At 41.3% G+C, this 18204-nt stretch overlaps 1 protein-coding gene and 1 long non-coding RNA gene across 2 annotated transcripts; one reads left to right on the forward strand and one right to left on the reverse strand.

The window, feature by feature from the left end:
• Positions 1 to 643: 643 nt before the first annotated feature.
• On the reverse strand, positions 644 to 15439 carry MTPAP (mitochondrial poly(A) polymerase). Its single transcript, XM_074574372.1, is given in 10 exon segments — positions 644 to 833; positions 836 to 1148; positions 3676 to 3749; positions 3883 to 3975; positions 5217 to 5443; positions 7430 to 7641; positions 11415 to 11639; positions 11972 to 12205; positions 12752 to 12924; positions 15240 to 15439. Coding segments are annotated over 10 exon segments (1761 nt in total). The 5' UTR covers positions 15403 to 15439; the 3' UTR covers positions 644 to 786.
• Positions 15440 to 15483: 44 nt separating this feature from the next.
• On the forward strand, positions 15484 to 17694 carry LOC141738664 (uncharacterized). Its single transcript, XR_012585437.1, has 3 exons — positions 15484 to 15762; positions 16826 to 16935; positions 17332 to 17694. It is a non-coding gene; the product is annotated as an uncharacterized LOC141738664 (long non-coding RNA).
• The last annotated feature ends 510 nt before the right edge of the window (positions 17695 to 18204 follow it).

Below are 18204 nucleotides of genomic sequence, written 5' to 3' on the forward strand. Positions count from 1 at the left end.
AGAATGATGAGGCAAGAAGGGCATGCAAAAGCCCTGCCTGAACCTGAAATACAGGTTTAAAGTGAAGTTGAAGGCAAAATGAGAAACATGAGTGTGTATATAAATGTGGGTGGGAACCAGTCCTGTGGGTACAGAAAACAAAAGAGAGTTGACTGAAAAAAATTGAGATCAGGTGGCAAACACAAGAACAAACCCACTTCTCCAACACAAACTAGTTGCACTACCCTTGGAGAGCAATGCTTTATGAAACTGCAAACCTTACTATCTAATTCCATTCTCTTTATTTTGTCTTGGCACTATCTACACGAATGGAAAACAACTGCAAAAACAGATACATGCACTTTGGTTTTACTGGCTTCCAGAACACGATTGGAATGGAAGCAACGGTTCTAACAATCATCTTCTTTTAAACTGTGGTTTCACTGAAAGGTGGTTGTTTCTTGAGCTGTTACTTAGCATATCATTTGTATGTTAGCAAACAGAATTCCCAAAGGCTTTTTCCCATGCTGATCCTGTTAGTCTTTTTCTTTTTTTTTTTTCCAAAGCGTGCCCAACTGAAGGCTAATTCCAAAATCTATCTGTTGCACTTGAATGCTCTTCATTCATAAAACACATGGAGAAGTAAAGAGTAAGGAGAAAAAAGTAGAGAAAGAAAGCAGACCTGTACAAAAAGCATCACGATGGAAAACAAAGGTCATTTGACTCTCCATTTCACCATAATAGAAATATTAAAAGTAATGTTCTTTGGACTGTGTGTCACATTCAATTCCTAAAACAGAATATCAGCTACTGTGTTTCTGTGCTGAAAGTCACTTTCCCACCGCTTTTTGTAGACTGTTTGCATTATTTAACTTTAAAGAGTCCAAGAGGCTTCTGATTGTTTCACTTCCCATTCCTTTCATCCTATTCTTCATCTTGCTGGGATTACTTTTTCCAAATGGTATCAGTAGGGCTGCCAGTCCCCAAGGCTCTTTATTGATCATTCGCTGAGTTTTCTCTTCCTTCTGCAAAATCCAAGCACTTTCTCTGGCCATAGCTACAAATTTCTCCAGCTGCGGCTGATTAACATTCTTGCTGATATTAAGGTCTTGTTCAAAGGGATTCCAGATATAAAGAGGAGACGACTCAGGTTTATTTACTTCCTTTCCCTGCAGACAGTATAAAGAAAAAGCCAAAGTTGCATACATGCATTATAGGCTAAGCAAATAACAAATCACTTGAGTTATTATGTTAGCATTAAAAGTATTTTGACCTAGTAGAGAACTTTTTCTGGAAAAAAAAAAAGTTGTCACTATTAATCAAGTTAATTTTGCTGTTAACTTGACTGTATGACTCCTGTTCTCTGAATCCTCTGAGTGGTGGTTTTCCTTGCAACATTCAGCTTAGATTTCCTTCAAGGCAAAGAACACACAACTACAGCTTAGCCTGGCTTTTTGGCCACTCTCCCATTTGTTTTTCCACAAGTCTCAGACTTCCCTCACTGCAAGCGCCTACTCCTATCTCCGTTTGTGTATGTGCAGCATAAGTGTGTCATATTAACCTGTATAGCCCAGTCTGATAAACTACTACAAGCACTTAAACTGTTCAAACCACTGCTCTCAGTGCTCAGTAAGAGCTAGTATAACAAAACAAGATTACTCACTTGGCTGAAATTCCTGATGGTTCAGCCTGTCTTATAAGTACAGAACTATTCAGGTCATGGTCCACTTTTGGATGCTTGGTATAGTACAACACAAGTTGTTGACAACTATGTAGTTTGCTATTTAAATGCACTTCCATTTCAGTGCTTACCATGCTCCTTAGGTGACCTGCTCTGTATTACAGAACCTCAGCAAGCCTTCCACTGCAAGCTCCAGCAGGAACCTACCAGCTAATGCTAGTCCAGGAAGCGTCCACGTACATGCTACATACTCTTTCCCCAGAGGCAAGAGGGCTGACTGGCTAGTTAAACAGAAAAACATCAGACATTTGCCGTGACTAGCTCAGGCTCCAACATGTGTATGCTTTTACTTGCCTTTTTTAAGGCTTAATGGCAAACAAAAGTTCTGCAGCTTAATGAGTAAGTTTCTAGGATCAACCTGCAGTGGCAGAGAGAGCTCTTATGCCAGTAATCCATAGTGCCCAAGAAGGAAACAGAACACAAACAAGAGTGTCCACACAGCAACATGGCACTGAAACCCCAATCCTGTAAGCAGCCCAGCAGGAGCAGGTGCTGGTTAAGGTAGTTACATTTATATATATTTCTATTATGTGTGCATGCATATACACACGTATCAATAAATAGCATGACTTAAACACATAAAGTAAAGCAAAGTGATAGTGCAGACCTCTCGGCAAGCCCAGAATGATCATGTTATCTGTCATGCTTACTGAGATGTAAGTATGCTTACTGTAGGCTGATGCAAACTGCAGCAGGAAACCCAAGTACCAAAAGCCAATTTCAGAACTCAGTTGTAAGTTTTAATGCAGACATTGTTTGGGTCTCGATTCCCAACTTTAAATGCAAAGCCTGTTGGTGTACAGGGTTTGTCATAGACTTTTGCTATGACATACACCAAGGCATTTAAAAAGTTTTCCTCTTGCGGAAGCAAAATAGCTTCTACTTTTTAAAAACGCCACTTTTACTGCAGGGTTGTCAAGAAAAATCATACAGGCTTAGCATCAGAGTTTGTGCTTGCCAACATCTCTAAGTAATGACACTATAATGTTCTTAATGGTGCTGTAAGTGATCAGGATCTGAGAGGAAAACTCTCTTCTTTCACAGAAAGGACTCAGTTTCTGGATACAAACAATTTATATGTACATTGGATATACAATTAAAAATGACAAATTGTTGCTTAGCATATGTAGTTTGTCAAACGGCAGACAGAAATTCAATTGATCATAGAATCATAGGGTTGGAAGGGACCTCTGGAGATCATCTAGTCAACCCCCCTGCCAGAGCAGGGTCACCCAGAGCAGGTTGCACAGGAATGCGTCCAGGTGGGTTTTGAATGTCTCCAGAGTTGGAGACTCCACCACCTCTCTGGGCAGCCTGTTCCAGTGCTCTGCCACCCTCAAAGTAAAGAAGTTCCTCCTCATGTTTAGGTGGAACTTCCTATGCTCAAGTTTGTGCCCACTACCTCTTGTCCTGTCCCCGGGCACCACTGAAAAGAGCCTGGCCCCATCCTCCTGACACCCACCCTTTAAGTATTTATAAGTGTTGATAAGATCCCCCCTCAGCTGTCTTTTTTCCAGACTGAAGAGACCCAAATCCCTCAGCCTTTCTTCATAAGAGAGGTGTTCCAGTCCCCTAATCATCTTTGTAGCCCTTTGCTGTACCCTCTCCAGCAGTTCCCTGTCCTTCTTGAACCGGGGAGCCCAGAACTGGACACAGTACTCCAGGTGCAGCCTCGACCTGCTGGCCACACTCTTCTTGATGCACCCCAGGATGCCATTGGCCTTCTTGGCCACAAGGGCACATTGCTGGCTCATGGTCATCCTGCTGCCCACCAGGACTCCCAGGTCTCTTTCAGCTGGGCTGCTCTCCAGCAGGTCAGCCCCCAACCTGTACTGGCGCATGGGGTTATTCCTCCCCAGGTGCAGCACCCTACACTTGCCCTTATTGAATTTCATAAGGTTCCTCTTTGCCCAGATCTCCAACCTGATAATGACGACAGATTAAAACTCATTTACCTTTCGAAGATTTATGGAATTCTTTCTGAAATCAAAGTTTCCAAAATATTCAAAAAAGTCACTCAGCAATGCATCTAAGGCAAAGAAAAACAACAGCCATCAGTAACATTAAGGAAAAGTTTATTTTCAATATGCTCATAAAAATAAAAAAGTTGGTATTTAAAAATTAATTTTTTTTAAAAGTTGATATTTAAAAAGATTACCCACCAAGTGTTTCTGTATTTTTTGTAGGTTTAATCTTGCTTAAATCACTAACAAATGAGCAATCATATCCTCCAATTATATGCTTGTCTTTTTCATCTGAAACAAAAATCACAGACATATTTAGAAGTGATAAACAATAAAACACTATTGTATTTAGTAAAATTCAGGTAACAGACATGACTGAAATCAGTGAATGCCACCATATTGAGTAAATCAAATTGGGAGTTAACAAGTGAACTTTCAGGTTTAAGATTCAACTTAAGTGGTCAAAGATTTAAAAGAAAAAGTCTATAGATAGGCAAAGGAAGAGAAACACGAGTAAATGGCATATTTTCAAAAGCTTACAGGAATAAGTTATATGACATCTTTGTATTTCTGAAGTTACTTCTTTTAAGTAACAAACCTGATATCTCTGCAAACACAGCTTTATTATATACTAAACAGCACAAATCTCTGAGGTAAATACCTATACAAAGGTTTAAAAAAAAAAAAACCAAACAATCAAACAAAAAACAATAACAAAAAAAACCCCAAACAAAACAGACCCAAAGCTTCCACTGGCTTTTTCTGGAAAACGTAAGAGAACTAGGAATATTCTTGTAAAATTTCAGGACAGGTGTTTTATGTTTTAAAATTCTATAGAATTCTGATTGAAATGCTTAAACTGATTTTAAAGCAACTGAACATAGCCTTTTTCCTCCAATTAAAGCACTCAAAGCTTCCAAGTAAGCATGTCAATAAGCAGAAGGTATTAGCGAGGAATCAAGAACCTGGGGTGTCATTCTCTATGCTTTCATTAGATTTACTGAAGATAATACACCCTACAAGCTATGTATGAAACAGGTAGAACAGCTTGTTTGCTAAGATATAAGAATTATTTGCAGATGGGCTGAACAGTCTCAAGGATATTACAAATTGTAAGGGAAAAATATAACCTTTCTTTTAAACATTTGGTTTCTGTAAAACAATACACATCATATCAAGCTGCACAAAACTCTTATCAACTGCAGAAATTTGAGACCTTACAAGTCTTCTAAAAACCAAAATACAAAATAAACAAAAAACAGCCAGCACGGGAGCACAGAGCAAATAAATGACTTTTAATTATCTCTAAGTAGAATTTAGTATTGTATTGAAAATTATTTATTTTGCCCTTAAAAATGCATTATTTTCACACACAAAAATTCAAGTAAAACTTGCATATTCCCTCAAACTTAAGGCATACATAATATGCATTAGTATTTGAGAAAATAAATAAATTGCTTGGGTTTACTGATCACTTCAGAGAAAACAAATGTGTAAGTCACTTCAATAAACACATGAACAACTGTCCTTACCTGACAGTTCTTTAAGTTGGTCTAGTGTTGGAATGATAGGTGGTGATCTCTTTTGCAGAAAAAACATGACCATCATGGTCAGAGAGAAGTTTGTAATCCAGGTACCAGGAACACTATTTGTAAGTCCATGAACACGGGCCCAACATCGTACAGTGAACACTAGCGCTCTTACACGGGGATCAAGACAGCCATAGATATACAGGAGTTCTGAACTTTTTATAGCAATGCTGAAGAAGAAACGAAAAGTAAAAGACATGTAAATAATAAGAGAATTGTGAAGTCCCAGATGCAATGTTTGTTGTTCAGTCCTAGAGCGTCAGTTACATGGGAAGAGGGTATCCATAAAAAAAACCATTTAACTTCTATGCTTTTGAAAAAAGTGAAGAGAATGCCTGAAACTGTTCAGGATGAAATAGCTGGTAGTTTTCCAAAGTAAGAAGCATACAAGTATGGGTAAATAATAATACTGCATTTGCACCGTTTCCTTTTTTCACACCACAGTAGGAGAAAAACAAAAATAAACAAAAATAAGAAAAACATCATCAAGTACACAGGAGTGAAACTACGCAGAATCAAGGCAAAAAAGCACAATTTAGTCACAATTGCCTTTGAAGTACATTAGATAATATCTCTACCCCAATACATAACAAAAAACAACTGGAACTTCTTTTACAACTTTAATCTAAATAAAGTAATAAAATAATGCACTTAAAAATACATGAAGTGCAAAGACACAATGAAATCTGCAAAACAAGTCTATTTGGTAATTTTCAGACGACTAATTTTTGGTCCTGATGAGAAAACAACTAATCTGGAAGGATGAGGATTTTCATACGGATCAGTTTTTGATCTGCTTCATGATATGGTTGTACAAACATCATGTAGTGTACAAACGGGAGGGCAAGAAAAAGCAGGAAAAAAAAATGGAAGCACAATGTGAGAACAAAACTTACTTTGGGGTCAGTTTTAGTCGAAAGTGCTTGCTGAACTACAGTTGCAGGAGTTTCTACTCACAATCTTGCACTGAATTCTTCTAAAAATCTGTGGCATTTTGGGGAAGTTTACCATACCAAAGTTTTGTAACACTTGGACTTCTAAAATCTCAACTGTGAAGTGCTTCCTTGTGTCCACAGAGGTTTGTTATTGCTCCAAACAATAAGAGGACAACACACACAGTCCCAAACAGCCAAATCATCAGCAGAAAATTACAAGGAAGCTTGCACAGAACTCCATGCTGACTTTCATGGTGGCTGCATATACAAGAGTAATTTTATTCTAAGACATTTACTTAGTACTGCCTTAGCATACTTAGAATATGCAGTACTCCTGCATATTCTGAAGCAGAACTTTGGAAAATTCAGAAAATTCAGTCTAGGATCTGACTGTCTCTGATATAGAGAAATCACAAAATCTGCACTGAAAGCCATATCAAAAGTATTCTGAAAGATAATTACTCATACTTTACTATTCCCTAACAACAATGAAAAAGGTTGGTAACTCATTTTCGATTACATACCCTTATTCTGGGGCTACAGATGTACACTGGATTAAGGTGGGTATTTCTTAATAAAATAAGTGTCAGTAAAACAAATTATATCCTTTACTGTCAACCAAATGAGAGCAAGCTGGAAGAGGAAAAATACACGCAGAGAGAGGTATTTCTAAGAAGCCTGCTCCCTCTGTTGGGCGCTGCTGTGAAAGGTCATTAAAGGCAGAAACACTTCAGACTCCGTTGTCTGATGCAGTGAGTTAATTTAGCATTCAAGATACCTTGCCAGCAAACAGGTGCATGCAGGCCCTTAAGAAGAAGAAAAGGACACCAAAATAAGTAGAAGACCAATTGCTAAAAATTAACACAACGGAGCTGCTTAAAAAAGCAATCAAAAGGCTGCTGTGCATATACGCATATACAGGAAGGGAAGTAATGACTAACGAACACTGCCTTCTTTCAATTCCTTATAATCTGACTTTATTGTATAGAGTGGCTTTCAGGTCTTCGGTTTCAGCTAGCAAGTTATTCCCTATGCTGGAGAAAGATATTAAGCACATTAAAACCTAAGCTCTAGAAGTCAAGAATATCCTTTTTACTTTCAGAGTCAGCATTGACATTTGTTAAGAACACAGAAACGAGCAGACTGAACAGTATTCATTACAGGTTTTCAGAACATAAGTACAGTAGCATTCTTGCTATACTTTTTAAAACCAGGCCTCACCTGTTGCTCACTGACAGATCACACTGGAATCCTGTTGGTTGATGGGAAAACTTCACCAGCGGGCAGCGAGCATTGAGTATTTTCTGTACGCTCACACATCCAGGACCAAAATTATCAAGGCAATCACCAATCACAGAAAGAATTTTCTGAGTTGCTAATCTTTCAGATGGTAATCTTTTCATCTGATACTCCATTTCGAAAGGACCTTTTTTCTAACACAAAGTTTTAAAAGTAAACTGTTAGTTCTGGAACCAAAGAGACATTTAAGAATACTTCTGAAAGACTACACCAATTTGCAAAGGAGTGTGTAGAATGACAGACTGAAAGACAAGAATTATTCAAAGCAGCCCACAGAACTTAAAAAAGGTAAAAACATATTGCTTTCTCTGTTATATTCTTTTTCAGCGATTCAACTTTTCCAGGTTAATAATGATCAACTTACTGTAAAGTTACTTGTTCAGATGAGGGTGTAATACTGCTATACTCACTAATGCCTAAAACAAGTAATTCTGGAATTTCTGAGAGAGAATTTATGCTCTGACTGAAGAGAGGAACATACAACTAAATAAAAAGAGGGCCATAACACAACCAATCCATTTAATTTCAAACCACCAGTAATTCCATTTCAAATCCTCAAAGAACAATGCATTATTAGTGAATCAAGTAGCAGTGTAAAGGAAAAGGTCTTTTTCATTTAAAAAAAAAAGTTAGCATGCAAATTACTTAATCCTTCAAAATGAAGGTAAGTTTCTGTAAGAAAAATAATCACTTCACATCAGACACGTTTTTTCTGACAAAAAAAAAAGCGTAGACGCATTTTGACAACATCAGACATGAACTTTCCTATAGGTCTTTGTATTTTGTATTATCATATTTGTAGTTTATACCTCAATAAAATAACTTCATACGTATTAAATCTCTGTTGTCTTTATAGTCTCTCTCGGCTTTTAAGCCTCAGCTGATTTTGCTTGTTAATCCAATACTCGACACTGACTTAGCCTCCCCGTTGGAACATGTCATGGGTGAAACGCATACTATATAAACAGCATTGTGCAGTGACTCAACTAGTCCTCTGAGACACAGAGGCGGCTACTTTTGTTGTCACCAGGTTGGTGCAAAGAAAACATGCACTCACAGAGAGGCGAAACAATTTAGGAGTGATGAACCTTGCCACCTTTCCCACAAACTCATTTTAGGTGCTGAATTCTGAGTCGCTCTGGCAACCACCAAGGTGATTGTTCCTGCTCACCTCTGGCCAACAGTTCTCCAGCCAGCTCGAGTGTTTGAACATACCAGGACAGAGGTCCCTAATCCCATTTGGCTGCTTAGCTGCAGGCTACAGCAGGGCTGGCTCAAAGTGAAAGGAGCCTCTAAATATCAACACCAAGGTAGGTAACAGGAAAGAAAAAGACGGGGACTTGGCTGACATGTAGGTGTGCTGGTGTTTGGACCTTTAAGTTTGTGACAAAAAAATCACAATGTGCCTTCCCAGAGAGCAGCTCAATACCTCTCAAAAGCTGAATGAAGACTCTTTTGTAATGGTAAAACAGACACTCTTAATAATTGAAGTACCTTCATATATAGCTTTGGTGCCGGTTGGGGGGATGATACACTTTCCCCAACCCTGTGGTTCTCCTATTCTTGCCATGTTGCTCAAAACAGCTAATATAAACTATTACTTTGAGGTAAATTGATAAAGTATGCTAAGCAAGATGCATAACTGTTTCAACACAAAAAACTGTTATTCTAACAATATCACAGAACTCTGTTTTAAGTCATTCACTGATGTCCCAAACTGCCTGCACATTAAAAACACCTTATCTGTGGTCAAACACTATACTAATAACACACTCTTGGTAATACTCCCACTTTTGCTGCTTTTTTAATTCCCAATTAGTAATCAGTTTGCCATAAGACTCAAAAAATGTTATTTATTGTAAACAGGTGCTGAAATGCCAGTCCTCCTCCATTACTGGTACCTCCTGAAAGGCTGCAATAGCGCAAAAATCAGAGCGTACCCTTTCCACTGCTGCTGCATCATCTTATAACTCACGCTACTTGCCCTTGTCTTCACATGTTCCAAGACAGTCAACTTATGTATAGTAGTACCACAATTTGCCAGGGAGAATGTCATTATCCCTATAAATCACATTGCCAACTATATGAGACTTCTGCCTTCCTCTGAAGTATTGTCTGTTGCCTATCACGGGAGATACACCCAGCATCTTATTTTCCTACTGTATTGGGTTTACATGTCAAGGTTGTGGATGTGGGGGAGCTGCAGGGGTGGCTTCCGTGAGAAGACACCAGAAACTGCTCCTCATGTTGGACAGAGACAGTTCCAGCCAGCTCCAAGACTGACCAGCTGCTGGCCAAAGCTGAGCCCACCAGCGATGCTGGTGGCACCTCTGTGATAACATATTTAGAAAGATTTTCCCCTCAAAATTTATGCGAGAGCTTTACTGTTTAAATGTAAAACGTTCCTATATTTTAACACTTCACACACACGCACGATGACCCTACTGTTGAACCAATGTATTTTCTTTCATTGTGTTTGATCACTGCAATAATACTAAAAAACTATATACATTTGAAGGGATATTCATTTAAAAGTAACATACATGGCAATATACAAGTTGTGCAGAAAAGCTGAGTGAATTTTCAGTCTTCAAAAGCTTAAGCCCATTGTCTTTTGCCTTTTTTTTTTTTTAATGGAAAACAAAGCTAGTTCTTCCCAAACTGTCTGTCACCATACAAATAAAAAGTACACGTTTTCAAAATGCCAGAATCACTTACTTAATTACCCATTCAGAATCCACGAAGAATACAAACTTCTCCACGGGGCATTTCTGATCTAACTCTCCCTTCTTCCTATCCTGATTCTCATCTCCCTCTTTCATATTTCGTTCTCCAATCTGAAAGGATATTTACACTGTCCACAATCAAAAAACAGCAGCAAGAGATAAGATCCTTCCAAAAATGCCTTGTCTAGTCCTTTCCCATTCTTATGGTAGTGACGCAAATTCTGTACTTTGGTCAGCAAATTCAAGTGAGTGTTTCAATTTCAAGCCTCTACACTTGTTTAGTAATCACCACTTGTCTTGTTGCTTACTGTTGTATTATCAATGAGGCATGCGAATAATTATGAGCTATCTTATGAAAAGTCCGACAACTGAAACATCTGCATTATTGATCTGGTTCAGTTCCTGTTTTGCTCCTGGATCCTGGTCCCCAAAACATCTACAGTTCACATATACTACGTTATGCTCAGGTTCCTTTCAGGAGTAAGACAACTAATTCCCTCCACAATGAAAACGCTGTTTTCATGATAATGCTGTTAACATGATCATTCTCTCTGGACAAACAATACAAATATGAACATGCGTGCCACCTGCAACTATTCACCAACACTATCCCACATCTTAGACTTCCACCCCTCCACACACTCTTACGTGTGTGTGCGTATATATGCAGCCCAGTACCGAATTCGGTAACTTTTCTGCAGCATGAAGCCAACTCCTTAAACTAAGGAAAAGAACCTGACAACCCTCCCAAAATGCACATGCACAAAACTATTATGCTTTAGAACATGGAGAACCCTAAAAATCAAAGACAATCTTTACTTGCACGGATGAAGCCCAGCAGCTCCAGAGGAGAAAACACAACAGTAGGATGGAAAGGTCTGACATTGCTGAACCAATTTTGGAGGACGAGGGGTTTTTTTCACAGTGAAATTCAACCTAACAGTACAAAGTCTAAGTAAACACTGAATCACTTTCTTCCCATTGCAAGGAAGATCTTTCTGTCACATCCAGATTTTGAAAGTCTTCAAATCCAAACATTTAAATAAACTTGTTCACAGTCTATAGTATGAACTCATGTAAAACCTAAGTATAAATGCACTGATTCCTGTGTCTGTGAAACAGCAAACGAGCTGCTCTGTTGAAGAAATCCAACAGACTGAAGATGCAGAGCATAATCTTACCATTTTTGTAGCATGCTTTCGTACATCATGGAAGTCCAGAAACATGTCCACATCACATCCCAATTTGCCAAAGGTGTTGACTGAAGAGCCAAAAGGCTTAACCATGCTGTCTGGAAAATATGCACGTGCGAAATCCCGAACCAGAGAACAGGCCAGAAATCGGAGCTTGATATTTTCTTCCGTAAGCTGAAACTCATTCAGTAGAATGTACATCTGATTGCTTATCTAGTTAAGAAAATAAACACTGTAAAAATACGATGATCCATCTACCATCTATTAATATATGCTTTCATCTACTTCATATCATTGCAATTAGAAGATTTCTTTTAGTCTCAAACAGGTTTATTTCATACAGAAAAAATATTTTTGACAATTGACTGATTTCATCTATTTGTTTCAATGTAGGAGAACCATTCACACAAAAGTCTAACAGAATTTTTTTAATACTTCTTTTTAGATGGAAATAAATGTCTTTGTAAGTTGCACATGACCACTTGCAAATCTGAAATGGACATGGGTCATTTTTAATTGAGAGAGATCTAGAATCTTCTACTTACACTGTCTGCATGAGAAAGCTTTTGAATAAGCTCTTTCACTGGAATGTGAGACTGAGGAGAGAGGTGAACCGGTGTCCCTTCAGCAGCTTGACTCACTGGGTTTTTCAGTGTGAAAGTAAAAAGTCTAGATTTAAATGGGACAACATGATGCTCTGCAGCACTTGGGATTCCAACAGCATCCTGCAATGAAGCTATACTGTTCTTTTCCGAAAATTCTATTAAAGCATGGATACCCTAAAACATTAAAAATGGAAATAGACAAGGTTAGATAAACACATACAAGCCCTGAACTGATCGTACTGATATTATTCAGATGTTCCAGGGAATACTGAGACAGTTTAACATGACAGTCCTGAAGCTGAATGCTAGGTTCTGTACCTCAACACTTCTCCACGAGAGGTCAAAAATATTTAAGATATGCTATTCTTGGCAGAAAGCACTAAACGTAAAAATTCTAAAATCCATTTATCTTCACAACTGTAATGTTCAAGAAACACATAAGAAAACAGTTCGAACTATTTTTAGAACAATGAACAGCGCTACGTACAAGTTTCAAAAATTTAGTGCAAAACAGGTTGCTAGCTATCCCTTAGAGGCGTTGTTTAGCTGACTTATAAATAAAAATCTGATGCTCAGCACAGCAACTTGTAAACATTAACAAAGATAAAAACTAATTTAATACACTAATTATAATAATTAGCTTAACTTGCATGCATGACCAAATGATGGTATTTCTTTTTGTCTAAGTCTAGATTTCAGTTTACATTGTTAATTACTTACACGATTTTCAAAAAAGAAATGACTCCTAATGTTTCCATGACTGGATAAATACTGCAATAATTTCTTTTCATTAAGTTTTGGTGGGCACTTAATTAAAACAGTCCGTTCTGCTTGCTCCAATCGTTCTGTTTGGACCTCAGTGAATGTCTTCTTTCTGGTATTGACTTCAGCATCTGTGAGAAGAAATAAGCATCAGGGCTTTTCTGTATAAACATAAAGATGTAGAACTGATTTTACTTCACTTAATCTCTTCCTCTGGATTGAGCAACTGAACAAAGGTTTGTCCTGTCTCTCTAAGAGGGTTACAGCAAAAGAGAAAATGATCAAGAATGAATGAAAGACACAAACATAAGTGTATTTCTCTCTCAAATGCATACATTTGTAAGAACAAGGAATAGGAAATGTAAGAAGAAAACAATACTGACTTCCCTTGATGCCACTGGAAGCTTGAAAATACATGGAATCTTTGCTCTTCTTTGATTTGCTGTTCACTGTCAAAAAACTCAGTGCGCACAGTCGCGCTCTACATACGAGTGTGGAAATACCGGCTAGAGTATGAGGCAGAGCTAGACCTTTGGCAAGCTGCACTGAAAAGATTATCTCTCTCAGCTACCACAAAACCATCACTTTCACCTTCGGAACAATTCAACGCTCACTTATTTTTGCAACACATCATCTTCTTTTACAGTAAACTCCTACTCAAAATTTTCATTTAATTCTATACTTTCATCTGCTTTACTACAATAAAACCACAGATCAGTCATATCTCACCACACTACTGGCAATCTATATTGTTGCTGACAGCCTACAGAATTATGATGAAAATGAGACATGCTGGAACATCCACAAACACAGAAGCTTTTTTCTTGATTGCATACAGGCAAAGGGGCCACGTCGTAAATTTGAAATAATAACCACTTCCCTGCATAACTCTCAAACTAATCCATTGATCACATCACATTACTATAGCCTGCGAAGCTGCCGCCTGTTTATACTGCCATTCATAATTCAGACTGGGAAGCTGGAGAACATGCAGTTATTTTCCTGCAGCTACTATCTGCTACAGAAAGATTCACAGAGGTCTTTATTCTATGTTTTTGATTTTGAGGAATCCACAGGCCTCAAGAAAATCTTAACTTGTATTTGTTATTATTTTCAAAAAACCTTTTACGTTACAAGTTTATTGAGCTCTCATAAAGGCTTGTAAATAATAAATAACCAATGTAGTCATTTCAATAGCTTAGTTTTGTATTAGCATTTTTCATCAGAAGACCAAAGAAGCACTTTATGAAGATGACAAATGGCCTATTTTCTGTAGGAGCAAAGAAGCATGAAGTGACAGATGCAGAAAGGACAAGTCCGATGGACAAGTGACACGATCAGAAGATGAACCCAGATCACGACCCAGGGTGGTGATGTGATTCTTGACAATTTACTACCTGTATGTGCCTAGTTACTATAGCAGAAGATGTGCTCTGACATCTCTTCCCGGTTCTGCTGTTGTTTGCACAGTCCGAGCACAGCACAGATGCAGATGATCCCATCCAAATGGTGGCTCTAAGCATTTTAAATGCATGAGAGGCAGCCCGCTTTGCTTCCACACAACATTTCCAGTTAGTGCCAGGGTTTCACAATTATTTTAAACAGGTACGCACCAGCACCGCTGCTGGAAGAAACAGCCCCATCCTCCACATGGTGCTTGTACATATTCTACTGCTGCCCTCTGCATGCTGATGCTAACGTGAGCAGTCACGCAGTCACGTAGCAAACCAGGTGAGACTAATGACCAATTTACACAGCAAAACAAAAGCGATTAACTGAAATCTGGAATTGTTCCATATTTGTTAGTACGAGGATACGAACAGCAGAAGACTGTTGGTTTTGTGAAACTGTGATAATACAGCCTGATCTCCTCCTCTCTTTAAGGAGCGCTTGCTACCTAATGCTTTTCGAGCTCTGAAACATGAGTGTAAGTAGAAGCACAGGCCCCGGGCTCACAAATGCATTAGCCATAAGTTAACGGTACGCCCAAGTTACAGCACATCCGCAGCGCACAGTCCCCACTGCTTCTTGGCCTGTGCTTTGTACTAAAGACACAGCACCATCAAACGTTTCCTACGCCTTTCTAAGGGGGTCTCTCGGAACAGCCACTGTCATTCCATTCACCTCTAGCTGATACCTGCGTTTAACAACCCAAGTACTCGACAACGACAGCGGATCCTGCCCTCCCGGACGGAAAAGCACAGGCTGCCCCGGCCGCCGCCGGGATCCCCCCGGACCCGGAGCAGCTCCTCACGCCCGGGACGCCGTAATGCCCAGCCGCCTCCCTCGGAACCGAGCCGCCCGCCGCAAACACCACAGACGGCCGCTCGGCTCCGCTCCTCACGCCCTGCCCCGACCCCACTGCCCCCCCGGGAGGACAAGCCGTGCCGCCCCGGCCTCACACGGCAGCCAGGCCCTGAGGGGACCGCGGCGCGGCGACCCCTACCTTCACCCGCCTCCTCGGCGCCGGCTGCCTGCGGCGCCCTCTGCACCGCGGGGCCGGAGGAACCGAGGCGGGCCTGCCCGCAGCCGCCGGCCGCTGCCGGGCCGGGGAGGCGCAGACGGCCCCGCAGCAGGGAGAGCGCACGCCCGCCCGCCCGGTGCGCCATGGCCGGGCCGGCAGCCGCCTCTGCGCAGGCGCCTTCCGCCGCGCTCGACGGCGGCCGGCGAGGCTCAGCCTTCCTCCGTCCGGCGCGGAGAGGCTCCCTTTGCCCCGGGCCGGCCCTGCGCCACGGGCACGGCGTCTCCCGGGCCGGGAAGGTCTGTTGGTGCCGCCGAGGCGTGTGAGAGCAGGCGGCTGGCAGGAGGGAGAAAACCTGTCCAGGCCCGAGGCCCCTGGGTGTGGGCAGCTGCCCGCCCGGTGCGAGGGATCGGCCCGGGCCTCCTGCGTGCCGGGCTGGCAGGGCCTGCGGTCAGCCCTCACGGGAGCCCCACCAGACCGGGGCAGGAGGGTAATGGCGGGTGTGCAGGTGAACCCCGAGGGGAAATAAAACATTTGTCCGGTCCCATGGCGGGGATGGGAAAGCGGGGTGACAAACGAGAACTGACCTGCTGGAAAGCAGCGCTGCAGAGAGAGACCGGGGAGTCCTGATGAAGTTCACTGTGAGCCAGCAACATGCCCTTGTGGCCAAGAAGGCCAGTGGTCTCCTGGGGTGCATTAAAAAGAGCGTGGCCAGCAGGTCGAGGGAAGCCATCCTCCCGCTCTGCTCTGCCCTGGTGAGGCCACATCTGGAGTACTGTGTCCAGTTCTGGGTTCCCCAGTTCAAGAAGGACAAGGAACTACTGGACAGGGTGCAGCAGAAGGCTACAAAGATGATCAAGGGGACCTCTCTTAGGAGGAAAGGCTGAGGCCTGGGTCTGTTTAGTCTGGAGAAGAGAAGACTGAGAGGGGATCTCATTAATCCTTATAAATACCTAAAGGGTGGGTGTCAAGAGTATGGGGCCACATTCATTTAGTGGTGCCCAGTAACAGGACAAGAGGCAACAGGCACAAAGTGGAACACAGGAAATTCCATCTCAACATGAGGAAAAACTTTACTTTGAGGGTGGCAGAGCACTGGAACAGGCTGCCCAGAGAGGCTGTGGAGTCTCCTTCTCTGGAGATATTCAAAACCCGCCTGGATGCGTTCCTACCCAGCCTGCTCTAGGTGACCCTGCTTTGGCAGGGGGTTGGGCTGGATGGTCTCCAAAGGTCCCTTCCAACCCCTACCATTCTGTGATTCTGTGACTAGACGGCAGTATGCACGTTCTGCAGGATCAGAAAGGCAGAGCTGCAGGGCGCCCGGGAGGTCTTTGTGGGCCTGCTGTGTGGTTCCTAGGGTGTGGAACTGAGAAGACATCCTTTTCTTTAGTATTTTAAAACAGTAATTTATGTAAAACTTGTGGGTACAGCTGTAGTGTATGTTAGGGGTCATGCATCACCTTTGTGCATTAGCAGGTCTTCACTGCAGAGCTACATTCCTGGTAGCCTCCAGCTAAGTCAGGGTCTGTAGGTAATTGCTATAACCTTATTATCTTTGTTTTGTATCCCAGGATGACCCAGGAGACAGAGAGTAGATTGTTTTTAAAATACTACATTTCAATTTATATCCTATGTACACGTGCCATGGAGCAGAAACTTGTATTTCCTCCATCTCTCCGTGGTAAGTACGCAAATTTCCTCTGGAATTCTATGACTTGTCCTTCCTAAATTCATTGATGTGGAGAGAGAGAAACTCCTCCTCTTTTTCCCTTTGAAGCTGGTCTAAAAAAGGAAAATGGTTTCATTAAAATTAATTGTGGGTTTAGTAAAACTAATAACCCAAGCAAGTTCCTGAAAGAGGATACCCAAGGTATCCTAGCGTGAGAGCTGCTGCACGTTAAGGATGTGTTACTCAGCGTTAACCTCCCACTTTCAAGGTGTTGCCAATTCCACCCTCTCCTACGTCTGACCTCTCTCCTTTTTACCTCTGCTCTACCTTATTCTTAAATCCCTTTTATTTTCTTCCTCTGTTTTTTCTTGCTTTAATCGTCTTCAATTTTCTTACCTTTTTTCACAGATGTTTCTTAGCAAATGCACTGAATAATGCAAGCGAACAAGATCAAACTCAACGAAGAAGATATGGATTCCTTTATGGAGATTTGCCAATGTATTTATCATCTGTGTATTTTGGAGAAGAAACCATGAGGTTAACACTGCTAGCAGTGTTCCACATGCTAAATTGTGATGCTAAGGAAAACAAAATCAGGTAGTGAGTCTGAATCCCTGCATGTTTCAGAATGTCATTTGTGCCATACTTCGGACAATTTTGAACAGCATAGGAGAGGTAGCAAATGCGTAACCTTTAAACGAAGGAGTCAGTGCGTCTGGATAATATAAACAGAAAAGGAGTTGTATGTATTGATAATAAACACAGAAGCCTAAGATGAGTGTTTGTCCTGGAACTTTATAATGAAAGTTTGGCTGTTGACTTCAATAAGCAAATAGTTGTTACAGTGCAGATAATTATCAGAAAATGGAGCTCATGTCTCATGAGATCTGGAGACAGGTTCAACTCAGGCTCACGGCTGCGGCAGCTGTTTTTGGTGATCAAGAGGTGCCACTTCTCTCCTTAAAAACTAATTCACTGAAGAGGAGCTATTGGGCAGCACGGTCCTGCAAGAGTTACTGCCTTTTTGTTTGCCAAACTCAGGCTACTGCCTCCCGGAGTATTTTAATCTGCTGCCACTGACAAATCCTTCACATTGTTGTCCTAAATTCCACCAGAGTTTCAGCTGAAGTTTTACTCGGACAACACTCAAACTAAATGCGTGTAGGAGGCCGGTGGGATCGGCGGCGTGGGGGGGGGCGTGGGAAGGGGTTCGCCGATGCCACCAGGAAACGCCGCCGCCAGGGAGGCGCTGGGGCACGACGAGAGGGTGACGGCCGCGCT

Source organism: Larus michahellis, chromosome 2 (genome assembly GCF_964199755.1).
Source record: "Larus michahellis chromosome 2, bLarMic1.1, whole genome shotgun sequence".
NCBI classification, from domain to species: domain Eukaryota; kingdom Metazoa; phylum Chordata; class Aves; order Charadriiformes; family Laridae; genus Larus; species Larus michahellis.